The following is an 11,256-nucleotide window of genomic DNA, read 5'->3' as shown; positions in this document are numbered from 1 at the left end:
GAACCTCAAGCAGAAAGAAAGTCAAATAAAACACAGGCAATTCTAGAGGACTCTTTGTTGTTTTTTAAACTTTTGGGTTTCGTTTGACCTTAGACATTTTTCTTTTATATCACTCATATGGCGCCTCCTCTCTCCCTGCTAGTATGATTGATTAAACATCTTAACAAGGTAAGCCTTTCAGGATTTGCTGGTCTCCCTTATCTCTACTCAAAGAATTTCAGTCTTTGATCTAGCTATTAGAGCAGGTAATGAGTCTTAGTCATCTTGATCTCATTTATATTTGATATTTCCTTTTCACTTTATTTCTTTTTCTGGTTGTATCTACCTCTGCAACCCTGAGGTGGGGCCACCCCCTCATGGTTGAGGTTCCCTTCATTGCTGCACCCATCACAGGCTACCACAGATCTTTTCCTCACTTGACTTCCACCTCGTTGCTTAACTTCTCAGTGTTGCTTTTCTATTTACAAGTCTGAGTTTAGCCCTTTCTACGGTAGGGACTTTCTTAAGAAGTTGACAAAATTAGACAAACTTAACTTTGAATTTTTCTACATTCTTTAAACAGTACTAAAGCTCTGATGTTACCTCAAACTCAAGCCAGTTCCTAGCTGGAGCAGGGCTGGAAAGAACAGGACTGCAATAACAAAGAAACCTCATACTAAGCATGACAACAAAGAATGGTTTTGTGGCATGTGACAAATCTGGTCAACCATGTAAGTGAAAGGAACACCACCAATTCCCTTCTGGCTATCCTGGCCTCGTAAGTAATTGTCTATCCCAACAAACTCCACTTATGTATGGCACCAGTTTTCACCCACTGTGACCTAAGAAAATAAACCTAACACACAAACAGTCTCATGGATGACAGAACCCCACTGTTTTAATCATTTTAGAAAATGTTTTCAGATGTTTTAAGAGGTGATTTCTGTACAGATTCACATCGTATTTGAATGAAGGGGCCTAAGCTAACTGTAGCACTTGATAAAGTTTATTTTAAAGGGTGACGTGAAAGAGGGAAATACAGAGGGACCCCATAGGTTATTGTTTTCTTCTGAAAACTTAAGTCCCAATCAGGAGCTTTGAGACCTTTTTTCAATACTGGCCATGTCTCAAAATGTGAAGGACAGATCACCAAGGGATTTAGTGATTCGCTAAACACTGATGGAATGAATCATTTCAACTTGTCATGCAGTTTTAAGTCAAGATTTAAGGGCCTGCTTATGCCTCCTATCAAGAGTAAATATCACACATCCTGTTTATACATACTGGCTTGTTGTCCACGGTTCTTCAAAGAGCTCGTGACACCCCCCCTAACTCACACTCCACCCTACCCCCAACTTCCTGCTCATTGGGTGCTATATTCCTCCTCATTTTTAAGAAGTGCTTCCCTCAACAAAATACTCTGTATTACAGTAAATTTTAAAGAAAATACTTTATTACATCATGAAAAAAAGGACATCAATCAACTAGATTCATACTTGTTTGGAAAAAAATGGAAAATTTATTAATTAGTCAGTATGTGGGCATCCTGTTCCACATGGGAATGAGAAGATGCTATAGGTTCTCTAAGTATTGCACAGTCTGGAGGAAAAAAAAAAAAAAAGAACAAGAAAAAGAACAAAAAAAGGGAAGGGAGAAAGAGAGGGGAAAAAAATAAATCACATGATCTTGGGAACCATCTCACATTATGAATAATCTACCAAGAAACATTTAAAAAAGAAAACCCTTTGTTTCTACAGTAGCTTTGAGTTTATAGTTCTTGGAATGACTGTATTCCATTGAAGACATCTCAGTAACAGGAAGCTTCACTTTAGCAATCCCATGTGCAAATATTAATAAAAAAATATATAAAATAATGCAGTTTGTCTCTTGCCATCACCCCGGCAATCATAGTAACACCTGTGAAAACTTTTCTTCTTGAAAATGGGTTAAGCTGTAAGTTTAGCCTGAAGCTCCATCTCTGCAGCCCGTTTGAGTGCAACATCCACGAGAAGCTGAAATCCACTAAAATCCTGGTTGAGGTCCGGTGGAGTAGGAGGGGGAGTGTTGAAAAGACCGCTCTGTGGATTTGTACTTGGTCCAGATTTACATGTGTCCTCTGGGTACAGAAGGGAGGTGTCTGTGAAGCTGCTGGCTGCTATCTGCTGTGTATCTGTGTTTTGCCCCACACCAACTGGCTGGCAGAGAGAGAAAGGCACGTCTTTCAATGCAGTCACAGTGGTATGACAAATCACAGATGGACGAGCCAATATTGATCCCGGGGACGATGGCTTGGGGGATAGTGGCCTCCCTAGGGCTGGGTTTGGTCCAGCTGTACAGGAATGAAATGCGCTCTCCTCTAGAGTCGGTAGGAAGTTTTTGATACCAATGGCTGACTCCACAGAGCTTGCCTCAGAAATCTTGGCCCCACGGCGGGAAATTGTGAACTGATTTGGATCTTTGCCATCTTTTCTCAGCATGTCTGGGAGGAGCCTGCGGCGGGCGTTGATGAACCAGTTACAGACCTGAAATCATAAAGGTATGCTTTAACACTCCACAAACACGTTCTGAGAACCTCCTCTGGGATGCCTATTGATCTCTCTCTCTGCAGTAAAGAGAGCATGAAAAGGCTTATCGGAACTTCCAAAGTTATTTCAAGGTATTTGAGCTCCGCCAAGAAAGAGAGCTATTTCCTGCCATAAACCTATTCCTCTTCTAATACAAATTCCCTTTTTAATCTCATCATCCTTAAGCCTTTTCAAGAGGAAGAAAAGGATAGAAATTCTCAAATGTCTGAAAATGAGTTTAGGGAGGGAAGTTCACCCTTTAACACTCTCCCATATTAACCTATTACCCACTGCCCCAGCATTTAAGTTAATCAACTACAGGAAAACTTTTCCTGTATGAAAAGGGCCACTCCTCCCAGTTACTGATTTTTCCCAGTTCAAATGACTGTGTCAACAGACACAACATGAATTACTTCACTGAAGTCCGCCCTTGTTTAAATATCAAACCAGTTTCCTGGGCAATAGAGGAAGATTTAACCTCCTCTTTATGTTTGGTGCATAAAAGAAGGCCCTTTTAGGCATTAAAGGAAATGCTATTTGACAGATGACCGTCAAGTGTTTCTGCTTCTCTAAAGAGCCAGTTAGTACTATAAAGTTTACAATAGAAAAATCTTCTTCTTCTTCTTCTTTTTTTTTTTGGAGTGGGGAGGCATTTAATGATTTGATAAACAGGAATGCTATAAAAGGTCTTTGGAAAGGGAAAGAAACCAACCCCATGCATATACCTCATGTTCTTTTTCCTTACCTGTAGTGTAGACAGGTGTGTTTGTTGGGACAGTAATGCTTTTTCTTGTTCTGAGGGATAGGCATTGTATCGGTGCTCATACAGCCAATCGCGGAGAATCTGCACAGATTCCTTGGGAAGGTTGCCCCTTCGCCTTCTCTTGCTTGCACCAGCAGAGGAGGAGAGGTCCAGAGGGATGTCCATGTTGTCATCATCCTCCGTCTCACTGCCCGATGCCACAACAACACCTGGTCAAGGACAAAGGCCAGCGTCAACCATGTTTATCAGGGGAGCACCAACGCACAGCTTATCTCATAGGGCCATTAGTGTGCAACCACACTGTCTTAACTCCTGAGAGCCAAGCGAAATACCAGTGTTTTCTCTCTTGACGTATCAGAGCACATGTCAAAGTCTCAACGGTAACCTGACCAGTGGTGGCATGTTAGAGATTCTCAACCAATGGTCATGAGCCCTTTCATACCCACTTTCCTGTAGAATTTAACTTCTCACATTCCTTTTGAGTGATGCCCAGAAGTCTCGTGCAGCAGAGGAGGCAACACTGCACCTGGAGTGAATAGTTGGGTCACATGTGAATAGGAAAGGCGCTACAGCAGATGGAATGTATCTAACAATTTTCTCCTTGAGGTCATTGCTAACTCAGGAAAAACAATCCAAGGGTCCTAATGTACATTTTAAATGCTACTTTGCCTCCTTCTTCCATTGAAAGCTGGAAATAAAAGGGCAGAGTCATACATTTTTTCCCACTTATATAAGGAGGGGAAATCAAACACTTAACCCAGTATGTGTCTGTGTGTATATATATACTTTTTTTAAAAGCAGGCTCCACAGAGGGGCTTGAACTCATGACCCGGAGATCAAGATCTGAGCTGCAATGAAGAGTCCTCATACTTAACCCACTGAGCGAGCCATCCAAGCGTCCCCAACCCAGTTAGTATTCTAAAGGTAAAATTTATTTCAAATTTTTCTGCCAACTCCATGGTCATTTCTTTTTCATTGCTACCTACATTTATTCAAAACTAGACACCTACTTTTAATGGAAAGCACTGGTCACCTTTTACTAAATACAAACAGCCACTGAAGTTTTCAGTTTTGGCACACAAAAATACTGTTTTACTACTAGTACTTGAGTAAGAGCTCAAAAGATGCTACTATTGAATAAACTTTTAAAAATTTCTATAAATTTCAACTGACAGTTTAATCAGAATCTAGAATACTACATACCAAGAAGTAGACTTCAGTCTTAAAATATTACATGACAAAGACTGAATATGCACCCCCTAGAGGAAATGCTCTTTTGTCGGTAAGTACTTTAATCCTACCAGAAATTTTAAGAATTCACAGCCGTAGAGAATATTTACATCACATATAATAGACTGGGGTCAACAAAAATTCAGACTTGGCCCCTTTAACATTTAAACATAATTTTGAACTTTAAAAAATTTAAATTACAAATGCTATGGACCCTCCCCCCTTTCAAAAGGACAACTGGCAACTCTGAATGACTAAAGAAATACATTCTCTATTTTGAAGACAATCTAGAATGTTTAAAATGTAAATGAATTACAAACAATCGTAAGCTCGAAAATACCAGTAGTTCTATATAAAAAAATTAAAATAACATAAAATTGAAAGAAAACAACGTTCATAACTTTGTTGAAGCAATTCAGAGTGGCTAACCTTGATAAAAAAATAAAAACAAATACTCCACATCGTGATAAACCATTCGATGCATTATAAAAAAATTTTTAACCCGTCCTTTTAAAGCATTTTAACACTCAAAAAGCTTTGCATTCCAAGATTTGTTGACGAGCTAGTTCACAATTAATTGAGTCTGACTTTTACTTGGGGACACATTTTTAGTTTTGGACTGCAGGGGGCAGATGGTGCTGGAGGGAGTGTCCACAGAAAAGAACCTTCCAAAGACAAAGTAAAGCAAGTTCTAACAAAAGAGTAGGATGATCTTGCAAATTCACTTCAGCTCAAGGCTTAACCAACAGCCATCAATAAACCGCACAGAAGAATCCTAAGTTTTAACTGCCACGTATTTTATGTTCCCTTTTGCAGAGGATTTCATTAAACTGCTTTAAAAAAAGTTTTTTAAAAAAGAGGCACATTTAAAACTGAAACTGCTTTTACTGTAGAAAATTGGAGAAACTTTAAAAACCTGTATCGAAATTTGGGCAAAGAGCTACTAATAAAATACCTTAAGAAATTAGAAATGAGTTCCTGTTTTACATTTACTTTGATAAATCTACCTTTTAAAAAATGTGTCAAGTAATTGAATGACTAAGGCAAATTTGAATAAAGCAATTTGTTTAAACTCTTCAACGTCTGAAAAGCCAGACATTCTTCTTGAGGCTATAATCCCTTTCCCCCCTTTTAATCTAGAAAAGTGTGAAAATTTTCTCAGTGAACGGTGAATTCCCAACTGTATGTTGATAACAACAAAAGAGTTTGAGACAAACAAACAAAAAACCCCTGAAGCCTGCCCTTTGATCTGCTTGCTTAGTTTGACAAGAAGCCTGATCTTTCAGAATAGGTTAGTGACACACAAAAAGCAGGTTTCAGTTAAGCAACACTCAACTGCAGTGTGACTTTACTCTGTTCTCAGTTCATTTAAATAAATGAATGCCAGGCCTCTGGACCTCTTAACAAATATTTCCAGTATGGGCACAAAAGCTGAAGTAACAGGAAGTTAAGACTTCAAGTTCCTTGGCCACACCAGCTGATACTTCACTGCAGCAAACCACGTTTGCTGCTGTCAGGACTGTTTTCATTAAAAACCTCCCTCCGGATTGTGGCTCAGCTTGGAAAAACAAAAAGACTTTTCCACGTTACTCATTTCCTATTGTAACAGAGCTTTCCCGGTTACCACTTTTTTCCAAAGGTCCTGCTCTGCTTACACTTTAAAAAATGTGGTGGTGGGGGAGGGGGCTCACAAGCCTTTTTTCACTCCATCCACATGCAAGGAAATGTTTAGAAAGCCACAAGATGGCCTATGGATCCCACCGCTGGGAAAATCAATCTTTTCTTAATAGGAACTGGGGTTGGGGGTGGAAGGGGAAGGCCAGAGATCATGGCTGTGAAGTTGGGACTTTAAAAAATACCTGGAAGAGGCTAGAAAGGGATCTAGAAGTTAGAATAATAGAAGGAAGAGTTTAAGTATACAAATAGGAAAAAGGAAGCCTAACCTAACAAGTTTTCTGATTAGAGTATCTCAGGAGATGCCACGGAAATCGTAGTTAACACCCCAGGCACAAACTCCAAGGTGAGCTTGGCTGGACCCAGCTGGAGAGCAGTTCTAAAGAACTCCAAACTGTCAGAGACTAGAAGCAAAAAGACGTCGGGGATTTTCCTCACTCAATCTTTGCTTGTTTTAAATCCATTTGCAGGGTGGGAACTTTCTGATATCCTCCGCTTCCTAAAGACGAGACACTATTATCACAGGCTTACCAAATCTTGGGCCTTTAAAGTGCTTTTGTTTTCAAGAAAACTTTTCAGATTTTCAGAGACTTTTATAAAACAGACAATAGTCCAACCCCACAAAAGCCAGGCAGGGCAGATTTCTTCCCGGCTCCAAGCTGAGCCGACCCGCAACGCGGCCCCCTCCGAGGTAGTTGGAGGAAAGGGGCGGGGAGGCAGGACGCAGGAGGACCACAGAGGGAGGAGCCCGGGAGGGAGGACAGCCAGGGAAGCTTTTGTTCTAGCGAGTTTCTCAGCCTCAACTGAAATCGCCCCTCCAACCGCACGGGTAGAGAAGACTTCAGGAGTTTCAGATTACAAGAAACTAGAAACGAGGCTGTGAATCTCAACATTCTGAGGGGTCTGCCCACCGTCAATACGATTTGCCGGGAAAACCTAAAAAGGGAAAGAAACGGGGCAATCTCAGCAGTCTCGGCTCCCCCGCACAAGCTGTGAACCAGTCGCAAAGTTTCCCCTTCCAACACGTCACCTTTCATTGTTTCCATGAGTCGGCGCTCGGTAGCAGGACCTCCTTACCCGGTGCGGCCGGGGCCGCTGACCCTGAATATTCGGGGTCCCAGCCTAGTTCCTTTGCTGGGAAGGGGGGACATACTCGAGGGGGTCTCTGGGGAGGGCCGAGGAGCGCTGGCGGTGGGGAGGGGGGGGCACGACGACAAGGGAGAGCCGCGGGGAGAGCGAGCGTACCCGAGGGGCTGCGGGGGAGGACCCGCGAGGCAGCTCTGCGCCTTCCCCACCCGAGCCCGAACAATGGGGGGAGCCCGCCCCCGGAGGAAACCTAGCTTTGCTTTAGGCTCCCAAGAACCGCTCTACATAAACAAACCCCCCAAGTGATGTCCGTCAGTTCCACCAGGAGACCGAAAACGCCTTCCAGTAAGGAGCTAGACCCGTCAGTCCTCGGCGAGGTGACACACACAGCCTTCCAGACGCCACGCCGGGCGCACCCCGCGCGCGTCTGTTACCGAGTCCCGTTAAACCTCCGAACTTCTAAGCCCTCAACGTTCTCACTGACCGTTGGGGAGGGTTCGCTGGGAGTCCTACGACCAACTACTATGAATACCCCGTGTTTTGATATTTAATTTTACTCTCTCTGGGAAAGCCTGGGTTGAGAAGCTCCGCGTGTTCTGAAGCCACTGGCCCAGAATGAAAGGGACAGAACTCCCAGGTGAAAACGTGGCCGAAGGAACTGTCCTGGGTTGAAGGCTGCCCCGCTACCAATATTGGGTTTTGACGGTATCCGCCGGCGGAGTCTGAAAGAATGTGGAGTTACAAAAACTCCCGGACGCTCCCGGGCATGCGCAGCAGCCGTCCCCCACCCCCCCGCCCCCGCGCTGGCTTCCCTGAGCGATTAACTTCTGTTTTGAACCACTCCACATAAATCACAACAGAAAAGCCAACTCTGGCTCACCACGGAACGTTCGGGGTACCTCCCAGTCAGGGACTCAAAAGTTAACTTCAGAAGGGAGTTAACATTCTTTGACCTTTCGTGGCGGTGGGTTTTTTTTTTTTCTTTTCTTTTCTTTTCTTTCTGTGTATTTTGTTTTTAAACCAGACTGACGGCAAGTTTTAGTTGTAACGCTTCCAGAACGCTTCGTGGAAACAATGACAGACTCACTCTGTGCCCTCACAACCAAGCCTGCTTGTCACACTGGGACTCATTCTGACCACACGCCGCTTTAAGCTGCTCGCCCTCAGTCCTGACTCTTCATCTTGCCTCAAACTCATCGTGGGAAAACTTTTAGAGACTGGGAGTTTTTAAAAAGTCCAGCTTTCCAAGGCTACCGACACCCTACGGCGGTTTGGAGGCCAGGGTCGCATTCCTTCGATTGTGAAAACACCCCATCCCCAGCGAAGAGTGTGCCCGGGCCCAACTGGGAGGGACTGGGGGCCCGGGAGCCCAACTTTCAGACAAAGGCGCCGCGGCTCCGCGGTCCTGGCGGGGAGAATCGGGGTGGGGGGGGTCCCCACGACCCGGCCCAAACCTCCACCCGCGAGAACCAGCGAGAAGCCACGCGGCGGCTCCGCGGAGCGTGGGGTGTCGGCTGAAACAATGAAACTTGGGAGGCGCACAAACAAGGCATTGAGCGTGTTTCTTGACAACGTGCCAGCAGCGTGGAGAGGCCCGTCTCCCCACAACAGCCCCTCGTGTTGTGTCTAGAAGGAAAACAGCAACTGCCATTTCAGACGCAGCTTCAACAAAGAGAACCGCCGCCGTTCCTGAGCGCCCCGGGCTGAAAAGTCCACTAAGTCACTCTTTCCCCAAGCCCGGCGGGGCCCAGCGAGCACGTTTCCCGGGGACCCGCGCCCACGGCGGGCACAGCCCGCCAAGCCTTACCTTTCTTGCTTTTCATTCTGGAGCTCCCCTTCCAGAGCGAGGCGATGCGGGGATCTCGAGGGGCCAGGAGTGGGGGCAAAGGGGGGCACGCGACTGTCCTCCTTCCCAGCCGACTCTCCCGTAACTTGCAGGACGCGCTCCAGCCGTTATTGCTAATCAAGTCACTCGGATCCCAGGCTCCCGCTCCTTGGGTGGAATTCAAGTGACACTTGGGCTTCCTCCTGCCGGGATCTTCTGGCAGCCGGCTGAGGACTCTCCCTCTCCCAACTCACTCCCCTCCCCACTCCTCTCCTTTGTTTCCCGATCCTGCTCGGCGTACCTCGGCGCTGTCAGAGTGAGAGAGGCGAAGAGGGAAGGTACAGGAGGTCCTGCCTCCGCCCCCAGCTGCCCGCCCCGTCCCCCGCCCGCCCCGCCGCTCCTCCGCCCCTCCCCCGCACCTTCTAGTTGGGGAGGACTGCACCGAGCGCTCGGGCTGCACTGCCTCAGTCTGTGCCTCTCTGCCCGCTGTCACCCGTCCCTCGTGGGGGCGGCTGAGCCCAGAAACCCGATCCTTCCTCGGTGCTGCGCGCACGCCGCCCGCATCCCTCGCTCGGCAGCGGCGGCGGCGACACCAGCCGGGCGCCCGGGTTTCTCTTTTGGGCCTTTCTTCCTCCGCCTGGCGAGGGTGCGTTTGGTTAGGAAATTGCAACAGATGGAAAAAGGCTGCCCCCTCCTCCACCCCAGGGAAGAAAAGGCTCCCCTCTCGTTTTTGACAGCTGCCCCAAACTCCACCGTTCCCGGCTCTAGCCGCAGCAGAAGACAGCTGCTTCTGATTCAAGGGGCGGGGCACCGCAGGAAAAGTATTCAGGACAAGAACCAACTTCTTCCAGAATGCGCGGCTGCCATTGACACGCGGGCGCGGCGCGTCGCACCCTACTCCTCCCGGGGCTCTTCCTCCAACGGCGACGGCGGTGGGTGGGTGGGGGCGGTTGGGGGAGGAGAATGAGACACCGACACCCCAGGCAAATGTCTGTTACCCCCGGCTAAAGCTTCAGTTCCGGACTGGATTGCAAGGCAGTTTCAAAATCTAACTCGTTGCGGACAGACACTTGTCATGCTCACATGCTCTTTAAAAAGTCTCAGCCTGGGGACTGCCCGGGCGCGCGCCTGCCCCACAGCAAAAACTCAGCCTGAAACCTCTACCCTAGGACTCAGGAGGCTGTCGCCTTTAAGGAAAAGGGGCGACCACATTGGGGCTGCTTGTCTGTTTCGGTAAACAGTCTACTTTTAGAGCTTAAGCCCTGTTAGGGGACCCCTTCTCCCCTCGGGTATTTCAAACAGAAACTAGCCATTGAATAAACACATGTTCCTGTTGGTTTATTTTGGTTGAGAGTTAGGGCTCCAACACGAGTTCCTTGATGAGATTACCCTTTTAAAAGACCAGATGCTGTTTGGCCGACTTCAAGAAACGCCTGCCCCCTCCCCGCCCTCTCCGCTGGGTCTAGTTTTCGCGCGTGTGTGTCCTGTTGTTTTGAGGCAGACGAACTGTCGCATGCCACTGTATGGCTTTCCCCATCACTAAAAAACAAACAAAAAAACCCCCAACAAAACACAAAAAGCAACAAACCCAACAACAACAACAACGCAAATAAGACTACTAGAGACGTCAGCGCCCGAGTCTGCCTCCAGTTTCGGCTCTGTGCTGTTTTTGTTTTGTAACCTCGATGGAGAAGCCGGCAGGAAAAGCTCCGTGGAAATAAGGTTAAACCCGAGGACTAAGGCAGCCAAACGATGACTAACTAGACTTTGGAGCCTCTGTTTTAGGATTACGCTGAAAATTAAAGCCAACCTCCCACCCACTCGCCCTCCCAAAAAAAAGACACCCCCGCCTCGAGAGTGAATTAAGGCCAGAGTTTACAAAGCTTGGGTGGTTTTACCAATTACAGGACTTAAAATGAATAAACAAGGAAAAAAGCGTCATTCTAAGAAGGCAGCAGCCTTACGATTTTTTTCTTCTGTGGTTTGCCGCCTGCTCGGCACCTAAGAGAACACACATCTAAAACGGCAAAGGGGGGGAAACATGGTCCTAGGGGAAACCACCAGCCTGGAAGCTACCCTGCAACTTGCTGGAGCACAGTTCCTTCCCTCGGCCTGGCTGGAGATGAATCAGCTGC

At 46.6% G+C, this 11,256-nt stretch overlaps 1 protein-coding gene across 2 annotated transcripts; it reads right to left on the bottom strand.

The window, feature by feature from the left end:
- Positions 1-1,414: 1,414 nt before the first annotated feature.
- On the bottom strand, positions 1,415-9,794 carry TGIF1 (TGFB induced factor homeobox 1). Of its 2 annotated transcripts, XM_044243345.1 has the most exons (4): positions 9,541-9,794; positions 9,104-9,429; positions 3,289-3,515; positions 1,415-2,501 (listed from the first exon to the last, which is right to left on the bottom strand). In XM_044243345.1, the coding sequence occupies exons 2-4, from the start codon at positions 9,117-9,119 to the stop codon at positions 1,926-1,928; spliced, it is 819 nt and encodes a 272-aa protein (XP_044099280.1). In that variant the 5' UTR covers positions 9,120-9,429; positions 9,541-9,794; the 3' UTR covers positions 1,415-1,925. The 2 variants fall into 2 exon arrangements, with proteins under 2 accessions (XP_044099280.1, XP_044099281.1); XM_044243346.1 differs by lacking the exon at positions 9,541-9,794 and having other exon boundaries at positions 9,104-9,457.
- Between the last annotated feature and the right edge of the window lie 1,462 nt (positions 9,795-11,256).

The sequence above is a fragment of the Neovison vison genome, chromosome 3, assembly GCF_020171115.1.
Source record: "Neovison vison isolate M4711 chromosome 3, ASM_NN_V1, whole genome shotgun sequence".
NCBI classification, from domain to species: Eukaryota; Metazoa; Chordata; class Mammalia; order Carnivora; family Mustelidae; genus Neogale; species Neogale vison.
Note: the sequence above shows the minus strand (reverse complement) of the source record. Positions and strands in the feature narration are given on the sequence as shown.

Excerpts from the sequence above, each read along its gene's own strand:
- TGIF1 (XM_044243345.1), bottom strand. Across the intron at positions 2,502-3,288 it reads CACACCTGTCTACACTACAG|GTCTGTAACTGGTTCATCAA; the intron begins GTAAGGAAAAAG and ends TTATGATTTCAG.